Source organism: Pteropus medius, unplaced genomic scaffold, assembly GCF_902729225.1.
Source record: "Pteropus medius unplaced genomic scaffold, Ma_sr-lr_union100, whole genome shotgun sequence".
Lineage (NCBI taxonomy): Eukaryota > Metazoa > Chordata > Mammalia > Chiroptera > Pteropodidae > Pteropus > Pteropus medius.
This window is the reverse complement of record NW_024343805.1, coordinates 74860-92780: the sequence shown is the minus strand read 5'-3', so window position 1 is coordinate 92780 and position 17921 is coordinate 74860. Positions and strand designations below refer to the sequence as shown.

Sequence of the window (17921 nt, the reverse complement as noted above, 5' to 3'; positions counted from 1 at the left end):
TTCAGGTACCTGAAGTAAGAGAATTGCAATCCATGTATCAGAAAGGATTGACATGAATCTGTTAGCTAGGGAAGAAATCTGGGTCTTAAAACTGGCTGTGGGGCTTCCCCTGGGGCTAAACTCCTCAACTGTAAATAGGAGGGTTTATGACCAGAAAAACAAAACCAGCAGACATATGAATAAGTGCTCAACATAACTAACCATCAGGGAAATGAGAATCACATTAGAATATCATCTTATACCTATTTGATTGACTATTATAAAAAAGAAAAGAAAAGCATTGGCAAGGATATGGAGAAAACGGAACCCATGTGCACTGTTAGTGGGAATACACATTGGTACAGACATTACAAGAAAAAGTATGGAAGTTCTTTAAAAATTAAAAATTACTAATTAAAATAGAACTAACATAAATGTATGCTGAACCTTGTCAAATGGTTTTTCTACATCCATTGCTATGATCATATGATTTTATCCCTTATTGTGTTTATGTGGTCTATTCCATTGATTAATTTGTGCATGTGGAACCACCATTGAACCCCTGGAATGAAGTCTGCTTGATTGTGTTGTATAATCTTTTTAGTGTATTGTTGTATTCAATTTTCAGTATTTCCTTTAGGATTTTTGCATCTGTATTAATCGGAGAAATTATAGTTTTCTTTTTGCGTGTTATGCTTACCAGATTTTAGTTTTAGGATAACATTGGCCTTATGGAATGAGTTAGAAACTATTGCCTGTTCCAGTTTGGGAGATTTTACCAATGAAGCCATCTGGTCCTGGAGTTTTATTTTCTGGGAGGTTTTTAATGACTGTTTCAATTTTGTCACTGTCGATTGGTCTATTTAGACTTTCCAGTTCATTATGATTCAGTTTCGGAAGGTTATAGATTTATAAAGACTTATCTATTTCTCCTAGGTTATTGAATTTGGTGGCATAGAGTCTTTCCTTGTATTCTTGTATGATCCTTTATATTTCTGTGGTATCTGTCATAAATTCTTTAAAAATGTCCATAAAAGGAAAGTACCTCAACATAATAAAAGCCATGTATGACAACCCTTAAGCTAATATCATACTTAATTGTGAAAAATTCAAAGCTTTTTCTGTAACATCAGGAACAAAAAAAGAATGCCCACTCTCACCATTATTTTTCAAGGTAGGATCAGAAATTCTAGCCAGAGCAATCAGACAAAAAAGAGAAATAAAAGACATACACATTGGAAATGACGAAGTCAAATTGTCACTTTTTGCACACAACATGATATTTTATGTAGAAAACCCTAAAAACTCCCCCCCGCAAATGTATTAGAAACAATACACAAATACAGTAAATTTGCAGGATTCAAAATCAATGTACTGAAATCCATTGCATTGCTATACACGAATGATGAAATTTCAGGAAATAAATGATAAAAAAGATAAATTATTTTTGCAAGTGAAACAAAAAGAATACACTACCTAGGAATCAACTTAACAAGAGATGTTAAAAACCTATATTCTGAAACTACAAGATATTATTAAAACAAATTGAAGATGTGGTACATATATACAGTGGAATATTACTCATCCATAAGAAAAGATGAAATACTGCCATTTGCAACAACATGGGTAGATCTTGACAGTATTGTACTAAGCGAAATAAGTCAGACAGAAAAAGTTGAGAACCATATGATTTCACTCATATGTGGGATAAAAAATCAAAAGCAACAAATAAACAAAACAAACAAAAACTCATGGACACAGAGAGCAGTTAGTGGTTAGCAGAAAGAAAGGGGGAGAAGAGGAGAGGTAGATAAGAATAAAGGGGATCAACTAAATGGTGATGGACGATTTTACTTTAGGTAGTGAACACACAATGCAATATAGAAATGATGTATTATTGAATTGTACACTTGAAACCTATATAATTTTAGTAACCAATGTCACCGCAGTCAATTTAATTCAAAATATAAAATAAAATATAGAACAATCATATGTCCAGAAATCTCATTTCTGTGTATATATATGAAGAAAATGAAATCTGTATCTCAAAGAGGTATCTGCTCTTTCATGTTCATTGTGGTATTCTTCACAAATATATGAAAACCGTCAAAGTATCTGTTGACAGACTAGATTAAACAAATATCTATCTATCTATCTATCTATCTATCTATCTATCTATCTAATCTCTCTATCATCTGTTTATCATCTCTCTTCTACAATCTATCTATATACACACACAATGAAATAGTATTCAGCCAAAAAAAAGAAGGAAACACTGCCATTTGTGACAATATAGATAAACATGGAGTATATCATATTTACAGAAATAAGTCAGGCACAGAAATACAAACACAGTATGATCTCATATGTGGAATTTAGGAAATTTTACTCATGGAATCAGAGAATAGAACTATGGTTGTAAGGGGCTGGGACGGAGGGAATGGGAAGATGTTGGTCAGACTGCTAACTTTCAGTTTTAAGATGAGTAAATTCTGGAAATCTAAGGTACAGCATGGGGACTATAGTTAATAACACTGCATTGTATACTTGAAATCAGTTAAGAGAGTACATCTTAGGTGTTCTCACCACACACATACACACACGCTCACAGACATATAGTAACTTGATTATGGTAATGTTTTCACAGTGTATATGTATATTAAGTCATCACAGTTTACAATAAAAACCTTCATGTTTTAATATATATACATATATATAATTTTAGTTTATCAATCATACTTCAATAAAACTTGGGAAAAGGAAAACAATAAAGTAGTATTAACATGCCATTATAGACTAGAGTCCAAAAAAGAAAGCAAACAACAGTCTAACACAGCAGAGATTTAACTAATATTGTATGGGATTGATAAAAATGACCGTGAATGACATAAAAAATTTCAAGTGTTTCTTAAATTTCATTATTGTTTAATCACAAACAGATTCTCTGCACACTAACGTCATCTTTATAGTCATTGATGCTGTATATATATGTGAATTTATCTAAATGACATACAACAAAATTTGAAGTACACTAAAGCCAAGGATAGGAAATATATAAGAAATGATTTTCAAGGACAACCCTCATATGTGAGCACTTATTTCTACTAAAGAAGAAAGAGAAAACCAAAGAGTGACAAAACTCATGAAGATAAATATCACATAATATTATTTTCTGATTATGAACATTTAACTGAATTTAGAATCTAGATTACACAGTCCTGCCTTATACAGAGTATTCAGGATATTTTAAATAAATGAATATCTAGCATTGCTTTTGAATACCATAAGGTATATTTACTACTTCTTAATTTCTTTAGAATTTTTTTCCTTAAAGAGATAAGAGTAATTCTTATTCTATATATTTTTTATTAAAGAAGTCGCTATATTTTCCTGTGATCATGGATTTGTTATCTCTAATTTCCTTGTTCCTTTGATACTCTTCAGTCAAGTTTCTCTAAAGTAAGTGTGTATAGAAAGAGGTAAATAACACACAAACAAATAAGAGAACAGTTCTAAGAAGAAAAAAATTTTCTTACTGAGAAATACTGCTGAAGGTACTGGGGTGTATGACCTCACAAGTCAATTTCTTGATTCAAACTATTTACACAATGCTGTGTGCCATTTACTTATTTCCTTTCTCCAACTCCTCTTTTCTTTTTCAAAGTACCCAAGCTACATAGAACCATGAAATCTAACACGTGTATCAGAATTCTTCCTCATTGGACTCTCAGATGATCTAGAACTTCAGCCTCTGCTCTTTGGGCTTTTTCTGTCCATGTACCTGATTGCCATATTAGGGAATCTGGTCATCATCTTGACGGTCAGCTTAGACTCCCACCCCCAAACCCCCATGTACTTCTTTCTCTCCAACCTTTCCGTGGCTGACATCTGTTTTTCCCGACCACCGTCCCAAAGATGATTGTAGACATCCAAACTCACAGCAGAGTCAAATCCTATAAAGACTGCCTGACCAGATGTCTTTTTTGATCCTTCTTGGATGTATGGATGGTATGCTGCTGACTACGATGGCTTATGACCGGTTTGTGGCCATCCGTCACCCTCTGCACTACTCAGTCATCACTGACCCATGCCTCTGCTGCTTCTTAGTTTTGGTGTCATTTTTTATTATCTCTTTTGGACTCCTAGCTGCACTAATCAATAGTGTTACAACATACTTGCTTCAAGGATGTAAAGTTTCTAATTTCTTCTGTAACCCTTCTCAACTCTTTCGTCTTGCCTGCTTTGACACCTTCATCGTTAAGATAGTCATGTATTTTGTTGGGGCTATCTCTGATTTTCTCCCTATCTCAGGCCTCTTTTTCTCTTACTATAAAATTGTTTCCTCCATTCTGAGAGTTCCATCAATAGGGAGGAAGTACAGAGCCTTCTCCACCTGTGGCTCTCAACCTGTCAGTTATTTGCTTATTTTATGGAATAGGCATCGATGTTTACTTTGGATCAGCATTGTTGCCTTCCCCCAGGAATGATGTGGTGGCCTCAGCCATGTACACTGTAGTTGCCTCCATGCTGAGCACTCTTAATGTCCCTGTTCCTCAGGCCCTTCATTTATGGCCTGAGGAACAGGGACATTAAGAGTGCCCTAGGGAGACTCCAGAGCAAAACAGTCTGGTCTTAATATCCATGTAACTGTTTTTGAAGTGTGGTTGGAAAACCCAGCAAAACCAAACATGAAAAATGAATACTGTGTGTTTGGTCACATTCATTTTAGTCTCATAGTTTTTATTCCTCTCCAGGCTTCACATGTGGGTGTCACTTCTTTTGATTTATCTTTCCCTGAATTGGGAGAGCATCCTGAGATCCTTTGTACATCATAATGAATGCATGAGAGGTTCTCCTCAACCACTCTGGTATGCAGGTGAAATGCACGACTCTTATTATTTACTTAAACTCCACATCCTTCTCAACAGTTTCTGCATATGTTCCACATAAATTTTGCATCTGTCAAATTTATTTATTCAGATAATTTATGAGGATGCAGGTAATGTCTGTGGATTTTATTGGAATCCTTTGGGGAGTTTTATAAATACTGATGATTGGATCTATTGAAGGAGGTCATCGGGAAGGTGTGACTTCCAGTTAACCCAAGAGCTGGACCTGGGCAATTAGAGTCAGCTTGCCCTTCCCCTGTCCTTGGAATGTTCATTCCACTTGCTTACTCTCCACTAGAAACTGGTCCAAAGATCTAGCCTTGACCATGTAATGTGTTGTTGAGACCATCTCGTTGCCATACATGACTGAACTCAGTTAAGGCCTCTTTTATACATAAATATTTAAGATTTGGTGGGCAGGTGTGTAGATCTTCTGTTGTGGCCGCTGAAGACAAGCCTTGTATGTAAATTCTTTAGCTTGTGAAAACTTTCCCATAACAATCTGGAGTGATCTGATTCTCCCTTTGGTCTCAATATGGCCCTCTGTGCATGGGGACTAGTTTCAAATTTCACCCTGGAAGCCCCAGAGATTGCAAACCAATATGGTCTCCCTTGCTAAATATTGACCCTATATGCAGGGGTTTATTTCTAGGCTTTTGATGCTGTAGCATTGGTCTCTGAGTCTATATTGAATCCAGTCCTATGTCTTATTGTGGCTGATACTGGTAGTCCCTGCTCCTCTTCCTTGTGTTTAGCTGTGTGTTTATGTCTAAGCTTTGCCGTCCTCTGGGTTGGGTGAAGCAGAAATAGGTCCTTCCTGTGCCTAACTAAAAGGCTCGGGAAGCTGCTTGCACACTCTACCCTCCCTTTTCCTATGAGGGTAAAAACTCCCTCTAGCTGGGAAGTTCCCTCCTGGTGCTAAGTAGTGCTGGCCTGTGTGGTGGAATGATGTATGAAGTCGTTCTTTTTTTCCTTTGTTTGGCAACTCTCAAGTGTTTTGTTTCACTGCATTGCTGAAGCTTCCTAAAAGGACTGCTGAGCTCTCCCAGGGCTGTGTTTGTTCACGAATGGCTGTCTAATCATTGAACTTTGAGGGAAAACAGAGGCTGGCATCTGTGACTCACCATCTTGGTTTTGTTACACTTCCTTCACATCAGTTAATGACAAACAGTTGTTAAATTCCTCACTCAAACTCCTATGAGCCAGGATAACAGTGTGGCTAGGATATATCAGGTTGCAAAGTACTGTCATCACCATATGAGCTCACTTTATCAACTGAAAAAATCTGAGAAACTACAAACGGCCTCAAGCACAATTATTTAAACTTTAGGATTGGTGAACACAAAATAAGCTAATGAAAATACATCCTGGAATAGGATGAGCTCTTCTTAATGAGCAGAAATCACAAGTCACCTGGGATATTTGTTGAATTTGGGTACAGAATGGTTGCAGATGGGTGTGATATCAATGCAGGGACTCTGGTGATGGAAAAGAAACCATGCCGGCTTTTTCCAACTACATGTCCGGAAGAAATGTGCTGGGGTCCACAGAGACACCAAATCAGAGGCAATTTCTACTCATAAGCCAGTTTATCTGCAAGGAAGTTTTATTGAGAGCATCTTGGTTGTGGACTGTGTTGGGAAGCAGAGAGACATCTTTCCAGTCCTGTGGTGCTTAGAAGCAAACGTCCAGATAGTGGAGGAGGCCTGTGTGGTGGTCAAATTCCAATATTCACCCAGTCACCTCCATTTCCTATATCTTGACCCATCCTCTTGAGTGTGTCCTGGGCCCACTGACTCGCTTCCAACCAACACATGGCAAAACTAATGAGATGTCACTTTTGAGATTAGGGTACAAAAAGTCTCTGGCTTTCATAATCTTGACACTTGTTTTTCTGTCACCTATTTGTTTGTCCTTTGGGAGCCAACAGCCATGTGTGATCTTCCGTATGACAGAGAACTGAGGAAGGCCTCTGGTCAACAGCCTACAGGAACTCCATCTTTCCAAAATGAGTGGACTTGGAAACAGGTCTCTTCCCAGTCGAACTTTGAGAGGACTGCAGGCCTAGCTGACACCTTGAGTGTACTTGTTACAACTCTGGTTTATTTACGAGAAGTAGGAAGTTATAAATAAGTGCATAAACGTCCATAGTTTTCTAATACCAACATGTATCAGGGAGAAGGAAAAATCAGAACTTGGGCTGTCATTTAAATAAGCAAAACACACAAACAAACTAACAAACGTCAAAATACTCTTAAGGGGAAAAAGAAAGTTTCTTTTAGAGTCAGAAATATTTTATTAAATGAGAAAATGGGAATCATTTCAGATTCTTGTTAAAGAAGACCTAATTCTCCCTAATTTACATAATGATAAATGGATTTGCAGATATCTAAGTCAAAAAGTCATAGATTGAAAAGAAAAAGAGTCTGCATTTTACGTTAAGATCCTTGAAACTGGAAGTCAGATGCGAAGTGTACAGCCGAACTTTCTCTTGAGAAAAAGGGCCCAGCCTTCTATGCACATTCACTTTTCTCCTTTTCCTCTTCTGTCAATGTTTGGAGGTCCTCAGAGATTGGGAGAACATGGGCCAATTTTGCTAATTATGAGCTCTGTGTATTGATCTCTCGAGGCCACTCAGGAGTAAATAATTAGCCAGTGCCTCCAGCCCTTCAAGCTGCCAGACCCAGTTAAGCTTCATACCTGTCTTTTCCTCCCAGACTTGTCGCCTGCATCAGGAGATCCATGCCTGAGTGTCTTCCTTCCAGACCTGAGGACAGAGCCTCAGCCCTCATCATTCACCAGACAGGAGAAGGCAGTGGACCTAAACTCCTAGGTCATGGCCCAGCAGAGACACAACACAGACCAGTAAGTGCCAAGGAAGATAGTCTTTGGGGGAGGTATTATGAAGAAGCTTCTTTCCTTACTATCAAGACAGCAGGACAACTGAGATGGCCAGACAGGAAGCATCAGTATGTAAAGTTTCAACTCAGAGGCCTATAAAGTGTATGTTATTTTTTTTTCTGTTGCGGTTTTCAGAATTCTCATTTAGAACTCTACTCTTTGCCACTTCCATTTCTAGCTTCCGAAGTCGTTGCCCACACCTGAGCAGGTAATGGATCACGAAAATATCACAAATGCTGGGATTGTGATCATGATGGGGATAAGGAGAGTAACCATAATATCACAAAACTTTATTGAGGGTTTCCTTGTCTCAGGCTCAGAGCTATGTGCTATGTAGCCTTAATTTTCATCTGCATGATATTCCTGTGTTGGGGGTGTACACACTATTGTTATTTTACAGTTGAGGATAGGGGCACTGTATTCTTATGTAATTTAAGCCAGGTCCTTGTGCATAAAAGGATGAAGTCAGGTGTATATCTGAGCAATGAGACTCTATTCACAGGACGCAGGGTGCAGGACAACGTCTTCTCATACAAATTAGCTTTGTGTTACTATCGAACCCTTGATATGTGGCTAGTCCAAATTGAGATGTACTGTCAGCATAAAATATCAGATAGTTGAAGACGTACAAGAAAAAAATGCAAAAAATATCTCAATTTTCTGTGAAATCAAAATATTCTTGGAATAATGGGTTAAGTAAAAATGTTAAAATTAAAATGATCCAAAAAAACAACAAATCTATTCAACCTTCCCTTTCCAGGTCACTGCAGGCAGAATGCCTGCAGGGAAGTGACTTAGTCTCATTTCTTTCTTTCTTCCTTTTTTTTTCCTTAGCAGCTTTTATTTGTATAGCCGAAAATGTAAAATAAACCAAGTGTCCTTCAACAGGTGAAGAGCTAAAGACAATTTGGTACATTCATACCATGGAATACTATTCAGCAATAAGAAGGAATAAACCATTGATACACCCAATAACTGGCTAAATCTTAAAAACCTTATGCTGAGTGAGAAAAGCCAATTTCCAAATGTTACATACTGTATGATTGCATTTACATAATATTCTCAAATGACAAAATTGCAGGAATAAAGAACAGATAAGTAGTTGCCAGGGGGTAGGTGTGGGTAGGTGCCAGTAACAATAAAGGGGCAGCATGAGGAACTTCCATGTTGTGATTGAACAGTTCTGTCTCTTGTCTGTGGTGGTAGTTATTACACAAATCTATACAAGTAGTTAAATGCCATATCATCCCCAAACTACCAAAAGCCAACAAACAAACAACCTAAAAAATAAAACAAGTGCATGTAAAGTGGTATAAGATCTGTAGCTAGTTATTTGTATCATGCCAGTTATTTTTCTCGTTTAGACAGTGCTGAGTCTCAGTGAAGCCCCAATACCTACACTATGGTTGGTGCAGAACACGCAATCAAAACAAAGCAAAACAAACACAAATACACATGTAAACTCTCTTAAACATTGATTTACCATTCGTTAGTTTACAGGGACACAGCATAGTCCATATGGCTGCCACACACAGGGGGCTTTCCTGCCTGGGCTATCATCCCTTCCATAGATGTTCGTGTGATTAAAGACATAAATGAGATTCTGTCATTTCATTCCAAGAGCTCTTCCCAGAGTGACTACTTGAACCTGATGAGGGGGTTGTGTGAACTTCTGAATTGTAGCCAAGTTGGCTTAAAATCGTAGGGAACCTGGGGTCCTTACAAGTGGTGTCTGAAGTGAGGGAGAAAGTGGTTTTGTGGGACTGAGCCCTTAACCTCTAGGATCTTACATTCCAGGTAGATTGTGTCAGAATTGAGTTAACTTGTAGGACACTCAGCTGGTGACATTGTTAGTTCGCCAAATATCTCACACACACACACACACACACACACACACACACACACACACACACACACAATGCAATCAGACGCTTTATTACATAACTCTTACAGTATGTATATAAATAGTCCAAATCAAGAGAATTAATTGCACTGCTTTTGGAGAAAATAAAATACTATGATTGCTCATTAGTGTCCTAAAATTAAAGAAACTAATGAAGTATTTTATTTATTATGAGAAAAGCATATTTCTCACTTCTTTCCTTTCTTTCATGGGAGGGGACTGATAGGTTACTCTCTTTATGGATTTTTAAATCTCTAAATTACATTGCTTCTCTAATTTCTCTAGCTCATTCTTTCCAAAGAGATGCATGTAGTAACATGTTAATGGAGCAAATCAAATGTGAAAAAAGCTCTCAGAAGAATGTTTGTCATAACTGAGAAATACTACTAAAGGAGTATGGTCTTCGAGTGTGAATATTTTATTTATGAATTGCTTAAATCCAAAATATAGACTCACTGATGGATAATTGTATACTTGTTTCCTTTATACAATTCTCGTTTATTTTACAAAAGGTGTCTGTGCTCTGTGGAACCACAGAACATAACAGGTGTCTTGAAATTTCTCCTCCTGGGACTCTCAGATGATTCAGAACTGCAGCCTCTAATTTTTGGCCTCTTCCTGTCCATGTACCTGGTCACCATGCTGGGAAATCTGCTCATCTTCCTGGCTGTCAGCTCTGATTCCCACCTCCACACTCCCATGTACTTCTTCCTCTCCATCTTGTCCATGGCTGACATTGGTTTTACTTCTACTACCATCCCCAAGATGATTTTGGACATCCAAACTCACAGTAGAGTCATCTCCTATGCCGGCTGCCTGATTCAATTGTCTTTTTATTCATTCTTTGGTTGTCTGGACAGTATACTCCTCACTGTGATGGCCTATGACCGGTTTGTAGCCATTTGTTACCCTCTGCACTACCTGGTCATCATGAACCCCCGTCTCTGCAGCCTGCTGGTTCTAGTGTCCTTTTTGATCAGCCTTTTGGACACTCAGTTGCACTGCTTGTTGATGTCACAACTTTCCTTTTGCACAAATGTAGAAATTTCTCATTTTTTCTGTGACCCTCCTCAACTCCTCAAGCTGGCCTGTAATGATACCTCCACCAGTGAAATAGTAATCTATATTATTGGTGTCATCTTTGGTGGAGTTCCACTCTCAGGGGTCATTTTCTCTTATTATAAAATTATTTCCTCCATTCTGAGAGTCCCATCATCAGGTGGGAGGTATAAAGCCTTCGTCACCTGTGGTTCTCACCTTTCAGTTGTTTGCTTATTTTATGGAACAGCCTTTGTGGTGTACTTCAGTTCAACTGTTTCACATTCTCCCAAGAAAGGTGCAGTGGCCTCAGTGGTGTATATGGTTGTTATCCCCATGCTGAACCCCTTCATCTACAGTCTGAGGAACAGAGATATCAAGAGAGCCTTGCAGGGGCTACTCAATAGAACAGCATAGTTTCAATACTGCTCCTCTTCCCCATTTTTTGGTCTATGGATTAGAAATTACTGCAAAACCAAACATCTAGAATTGGTATACATGCTTCTTTGGGCAAACAATTTTTATATCTCATGGCTTTCATTCCTTTTGATTTATTATAACTGAAAGTAGCTTATTTTGGCACATCTTTGATGGGATTATGGGACTATTCTGTGATCCTATATATGTCAAAATCACTGTGCAATTGAGTTTAATTACAACTATGAAATCTAATGTATTTGTCACCAATGACCCAGGCATCCTGTAGGTATTGACAACTCTCTTTTGAATACATAGCTGTATATGATTCCCAATCATTTTCACCATCCATGCCTATTTTCCATAAAACTTTGGCTTCGTTCAAATTCAGATTGCGTGAGAAAATGTGTGTCACTGTTTCTCAATCTATGCTTCCTACTTGAGGCACCTGAGGAGCTTTGAAATTCTGAGTCCCATCACCATAGATTACGATTTAATTGGACTGGAGAGTGAAAATATTATAAACGCATTTAACAGCACCTTAGGTGGGTCTAATGTGCAGCCAAGGTGAGAACTATTGAATTTTGCCCCTCTTTTTATTCCAGGATGACTTGTATGTCTTGGGTTCTTTACTGTTTATGATTAGGTCCTGAAGATCTCAAAGTGATCAGTGCTCATAAAGGCAAAGATACAAAGGAGTTTGCCTGACTCACAGCCAATGCAATTTTTTCCCTTATATTCCTGGTAATAAATTTCTTTCCACATATTCTCTCCATCCACACTGCACAGCTGTCCCTCTGTGCTGGATGTGAAGCTATTGTTTTCTGCTCCAAACTTAGCCATATATAATATAAGTTGTGATGCCGTGGGAATCTTTAAACTGCTGCTCTGATTTTCCATCTGGTTTCTCTATAGGTTCATCCAGTACGGTCCATTAAAGGACACACAAACCAACTTTTCCCTTACCCCTTAGACTATGGTGTTTCCTGCAGTTATGACATTGCGTTGCCATGTTTTTTCCTTTCATCTTTTGAAAACCACAGCTATATGAAATTATCTTCATTAAATAACTAGCATGCTTTCTCTTCTTGATTGAACCCTGAGTGGTAAATCATAATATGGGCAATAAATTTGAGGAATGCACAGTGAGCTCAGGATAAGAAGGGGATTATAATGCTATGTCTTGATCAAGGGTGTACAATTGAGTTTTAAAGTAGTGATATGATATTTCCAGTGCCTGTGTGATTCTAACAGTCTCTGTAGGTTGTCAAGTCACCCAAGTCATTATGAATCAATTTAACCCTATCTTCATTTTCATTACTCAGGAGTAGTACAGAACCATGTCCTCAACAAAGGAGATATATTTCCTCTCACTAGTAACCACCTCATTGGTATTCTATGTAGTAACCATGCTTTTTTCTCTTCTGTCTTTGGCCTCCTTCTATCTTCTACATACGCAGGTCCCTATATACACATTCTTCTTTCCTTTAGAGATGCTACATGTAGTTTTAGAGGTAGCAGTCTCAGACTTCTGAGAAGCTTTCCAATAACTGGTTTAATCTATTCTGCCTTTTACCACTAAGCTAAATCGACTACCAACTTCACTAACAATGAACCTAGTTCCTAATTGGCTCAGTTTACTATCAGGATTTTCCTCCTGCCCAAGCAGTCTAAAATGTCTCAACACTCACACCTCCTTCTCCAATTCTTCTATATACTCCTGCCATGTGCTCATTTGGGCTCCCTAAAAATTTCTTGTTATTTATGCATATAAACATAATTACAGTAATTATCTCATATCTGATTTAACTGAGTAAGTAGTCACTTTTTATTCATATCAGTTAATGAGAAATTAGTCTCAGTGTCCCTCATACATAGACACCTGACTCAGGAAGACTGTAGAGATTAGACACTAAGGTTGTTGAAACCACAATTCCCATTTATCCCACTTTGTTTCACTGCATAAGCCAAACCACAATTTAAAAGAGACTTTAAGAGTTAAAATACAAAGGTAATGAAGAAAATATAAGAATGGCCGGGATAAGCTCTTACTAGTTGAGCAGAAATCAGAAGATTCTAGAGTCGCTTGTTGAATTAATCCTGAAATGGCCATGGCTTCTCTTGGCAAAGATGAAAGAACTCCATTGGAATAAAAGAAACCATGGAGACTTCTTTTCTTGATGTGGCCAGAAACAGCAAGCTAGGGTCTGCAGAAATATCTAAAACAGAGCAAGTTCTTCCATGTGTCAGTTTCTTTCTAGTAAAGACATTTTTTTTTTAAGAAGGCGGTGATGTGAAGGTTCGGGGACTATGCAAGAAAGCAGAGAGACATCTCTAGTGTCTTGTTGTGCCTAGAGTCCAAATTCCTGATGGAGACTGAGGCTTTTGTGGTGAGCAGCTTCTCAGATGCTTCCAATATACTCTGCCTCTTTTCTACATGCCCATGTATATACCCATCTCCATAGGACTGGGTCTTGAAACTTATATGCAATGAATAAAATGTCAAAAACCTGGTAGACCTGACTGGTCGACGACACGGGATCTTGAGACTATCATGTTAAGTGAAATTATATGAGAAAAAATTTACAACAATGTGATTTCACTTAAATGTGAGATATAAGAGTGAAAGCAACAAAAGAACAAGACAAGCAAACAAAAACTCATAGACAAACACAACAGTTTAGAGGTTATCAGAGGGAAAGAGGAGAGGGCAAGAGGTGGAAAAGGGTAAAGAGGGTGAAATATATAGTGACGGGTGGAAATTTAGCTTTGGGTGGTGAACACATGGTGCAATATACATACTATGTGTTATTGAATTGTATTCTTGAAACTTATATGATTTCATTAACCAATGTCACCCCAGTATATTTGATATTAAAAATTAAAAAAAATATATATGGGTATGTCACTCCTACGTTATTGTATAAATAGACTCAGTCTTCTGACTCTCAGCCGTCTTGTACTCTCTCACCAGCTCTCTCTGGTGGAAGAGAGCTGTCATGTCAGCTGTCCAATGGGGAAGTTTAGGTGGCAAGAAACTGAGGGATTCCAAGGGTCAGCTGCACATGAGGAACTGAATCCTGCCAAAACCACATGAGTGAGCTTGAAATTAGATCCTCTTCCATTCAAGACATGAGATGACTACAGTCTTACATTTAGAATACAGACATCTGTGAAACGCCCCGTAGGATTTAAGAAAATTGTCAATTTGATATGTCAAAATAGATGGTTGTCTAATGTAACAACATATATAAATTTTACAAAAAAAAATTTAGAGATTTGGCTGTCATTCAAAATAACAAAAACGTATATCTTCAACACATAAAATTCAAAACCCCCAAGCAGGACTATTGGGGAAAAAAAAAAGTTCTAAGACACAACAACCTTAAATAAAAACATAGAAATTATAGGATATTCTTGGTATAGAAAACAGAATTATCCCTACATGGAATAATTAATTCAGTGAATTTGCAGACATACAAGTTACACATTGATTTTTTTAATTGAAAAAAATTGTCTGGTTTATAAAATCCTTGCAACTTAGAGTTGGACGTGAGGCATACATGCGAGCTTTCTCCTGAGAAGAGGAAAGGCCCACAATCTTGAAAATGCATTCCCTTTTCCCTTTTCCTCTCCTATTAATAACAGCAAGTCTTCAGAGTTTGGGATAACATGGACTGATTTTGGTAATTGTGAGCTTTGTGCATGAGCTCTTAAGACCATGCAGGAAGAGGTACTTGGCTTGTTTCTTTAGCCCTTCAGGTTCCATTTTAAGTCCAGTGAGCTTCACATCCGAGTCCTCTGCTCTAACAATCACTGCATCAGGATGCCAATGACTAACTCAGCCTCACGCCAGACCTGGGGAAGGAGCCTGAATCTTCATCGCTTGCCAGGCAGGACACGGGCAGTGGATTCTCACTCTTGGCCATATTCTAGCAGAGATAGAACAGCCCACTGTGGACCATGGAGATGGAGGATGGAGAAAGATCTGTCAGGAGCATTGTTTTCTCACCATTATGACAAACAAGAGAGTTGGGATGAGTAGATGAGAGGGCACCAATGTGGAAACGTTATTTTGTCCTTAGAAAGGTAGATTCTGAATGCCTAGAGGGAGACAACTGAGCCTAATTCATTTCTGATCCCCCAGAGCATATTCTTTGCTTGGCCGAGAACAACAGCAATCTCTGTTAAATGCTGAATAGACTCTTTCTTGGATTTCAGAAGCAGAGCACAGGCAACATGACTTCCACACTGCGCTTTCCTTCCTGGAGTGTCATTCCTTCCAGCAATGGCTCATAGAAATTAACAGAGGGTAGAACAGAGCTACAGAGTATGTATCTGTGCCACAGATATCCTAAGAAACCTATCATTTTCACATTTAATAGTATCTACAACATTTAAATATAAAGAAAAGGGAGCAAACATTTGGAGATGAAAGGAAATCTAGTCTGGGTGGTGAACACACAATGTAATATATCTAAGACTTTCTGTCGAATGATACACTGGATTTCATAAAACCAAAAAAGTTAAAATCTTTTAAGAATAATTGTATACTAAAAGCTATTTGATTTTGAACTTTTTATTTTAATTTAGAATCCAGTTTATGTGGTTTTAGCTCTTCTAGACTACATTCCAAATTAAGAGAATTTCTTATACTGCATTTGGATAAGATAAAATCCTCTTGACTGATCCTTAGCCTCTTTTAATTATGAAGATATTTTTTCTTAAACAGAGAAGAATATTTTTTATTCCATATTTTCCTTCAGAGGTAGAGGCTGATATTTTACTCGTTCATGGATTTGTCTTTTTAGAATGATCTTTTTAAAAAGTCTTTGACCCAGTGTCTCCAAATTGGGTATATAGAAACAGGTGAATATCCCAGAGAGCAATAAGAGTTCTAAAAAAAGTTCACAGCTGAGAAATGTTGTTAAAGGTAATGGGGGTGTATGGTCCTCAAAGGTAAATTCTTCATCTGTTGATTGCTTAAATCCAAAATAAGTACACTTACCGGGGTGCCTCTATACTTGTTTTATTCACTCAACACTCTCTTCCTTTTTTTCAAAATGGGTCCCATGTGCCTGGAACCATGCAACCTGACAGGTGACACAGATTTCTTCCTCTTGGGACTCTCAAATGGTCCAGAACTGCAGCCTCGTCTGTTTGTGCTTTTCCTGGCCATGTGCCTGGTGATTGCTCAGGAACCTACTCGTCATTCTGGATGTCATCTCTGACTCCCACCTCCACATCCCTATGTACTTCTTCCTTTCCAATTAGTCCATGGCTGACATCAGTTTCAGCACAACCGTAGTCCCCAAGATGTTGGTGAACCTGCAGAGAAACAGCAAATCTATCACCTATTCAGGTTGCCTAACTCAGGTTACTTTTCCTTTCTTTTTTCACTTTTGGACTTTCTACTCCTGGCCATGATGATCTATGTCTAGTTGGTGGCCATTTGGCAACTCCTACACTATCTGGTCATCACAAAGCCCTGTTTCTATGGCTTGTTGGCCCTGCTGTACTTTTCATCAGCCTTTCAAACTCTCAGCAGCACTATTTGATGATGTCATAGCTTAACTTCTGTGCAGATGTAGAAATCCGTCATTTCTTTTATAAACCTCCTCAACTCCTGAAGCTTCCCCATAAGGATACCTCCACCAATAACGTATTAGCCTATTTTATTGGTGCCATCTTTGGTGGTGTGCGACTCTCAGAGATCTTTTTCTCAGGGATCTTATTCTCTTACTACAAAAGCATGTCCTGCATTCTGAGAGTCCCATCACCAGGTGAGAAATATAAAACCTTTCCACTTGTGGTTCTCGCCTCTCAGTTGTTTGCTTATTTTATGGACTAAGCCTTGGAGTGTATTTTCATTCAGTTGCCTCAACTTTCTTGAAGAAGAATGCAGTCGCCTTGTTGATATACACTGTTTATCCCATGCTGAGTTCTTTCATATACAGCTGTAGAAACCTAGAGTGCACTGTGATGAATTATCAAAAGAAATAGCCTAATCTCAACCTGCTATCTTTTTTATTTCATAGAACTGGAAAAGCAGCAAAATCAAACACGTGCAACAAGGAATTTCTGACTCTGCACTCACATAGTGCATATGTACTATATGGCTCTCCTCTTTCTGTTTATACTGTTTTTTTTTTTTTGTATAGATGTAATGGAATTGAGAGATTATTTTGGACTCTCTACTTAAGTCAGAGCCTCTCAGTATTATGGGTAGTACATCAGTACACCCTTCTCACTTTCCTTATGCATTATCCAGGACTCTTCGTCTTAAGCAGTCTTGTTTCTAGCTTTGTACAATAATTATAGCTCTCTCTCTCTCTTATTTATTTTTCCAATAGTTTTCTCATGATTTTTCTGTATTTTCTAGGAGGCTCTAAACTCTACTTTAAGAACCAACATATTCATATTTTTGCTCTTTCATTATGTTGGTCAGATGCTTGGTCAAATAGGATGACTATTTAATTCTGTCTAAGCCAGGGTGTTTTGAAATTGAAATGGAGCTGTATTGATACCGAGTTTGAAGAAATAGTTGTCAACTGGAACTTGCTTAGGAAAACTGGTGTGTATGATGTCCAAGCAATGGGGATCCCTAATGTTTCTAATAATTCTTCCCATTCCAATATCTTCCCAGTCAATTAAATAGCCAGACATAAAAGGATAAATACTGTATTATTCCACATATATGAGGCATCTAAAGTATTAAATTCATAGATACATAAAGTAGAGTAGTGGATGCTAGCAGCTGGGAAAAGAGGAAATAGAGAGGTAGTGTTTAATGG

General features: G+C 37.9%; 1 protein-coding gene and 1 pseudogene across 1 annotated transcript; both read left to right on the top strand.

Annotated features, from left to right (window-relative positions):
• The first annotated feature begins 3754 nt into the window (after positions 1-3754).
• On the top strand, positions 3755-4572 carry LOC120607029 (putative gustatory receptor clone PTE01; annotated as a pseudogene).
• A 5607-nt stretch (positions 4573-10179) lies between these two features.
• Positions 10180-11127, top strand: LOC120607028 (olfactory receptor 18). Its single transcript, XM_039868639.1, has one exon. It carries the CDS (start codon positions 10297-10299, stop codon positions 11125-11127), a length of 831 nt encoding a protein of 276 aa, XP_039724573.1. The 5' UTR covers positions 10180-10296.
• The last annotated feature ends 6794 nt before the right edge of the window (positions 11128-17921 follow it).

Bases quoted from the DNA above. Each gene is read 5' to 3' on its own strand.
- LOC120607028 (XM_039868639.1), top strand. From the start codon at position 10,297: ATGTACCTGGTCACCATGCTGGGAAATCTGCTCATCTTCCTGGCTGTC.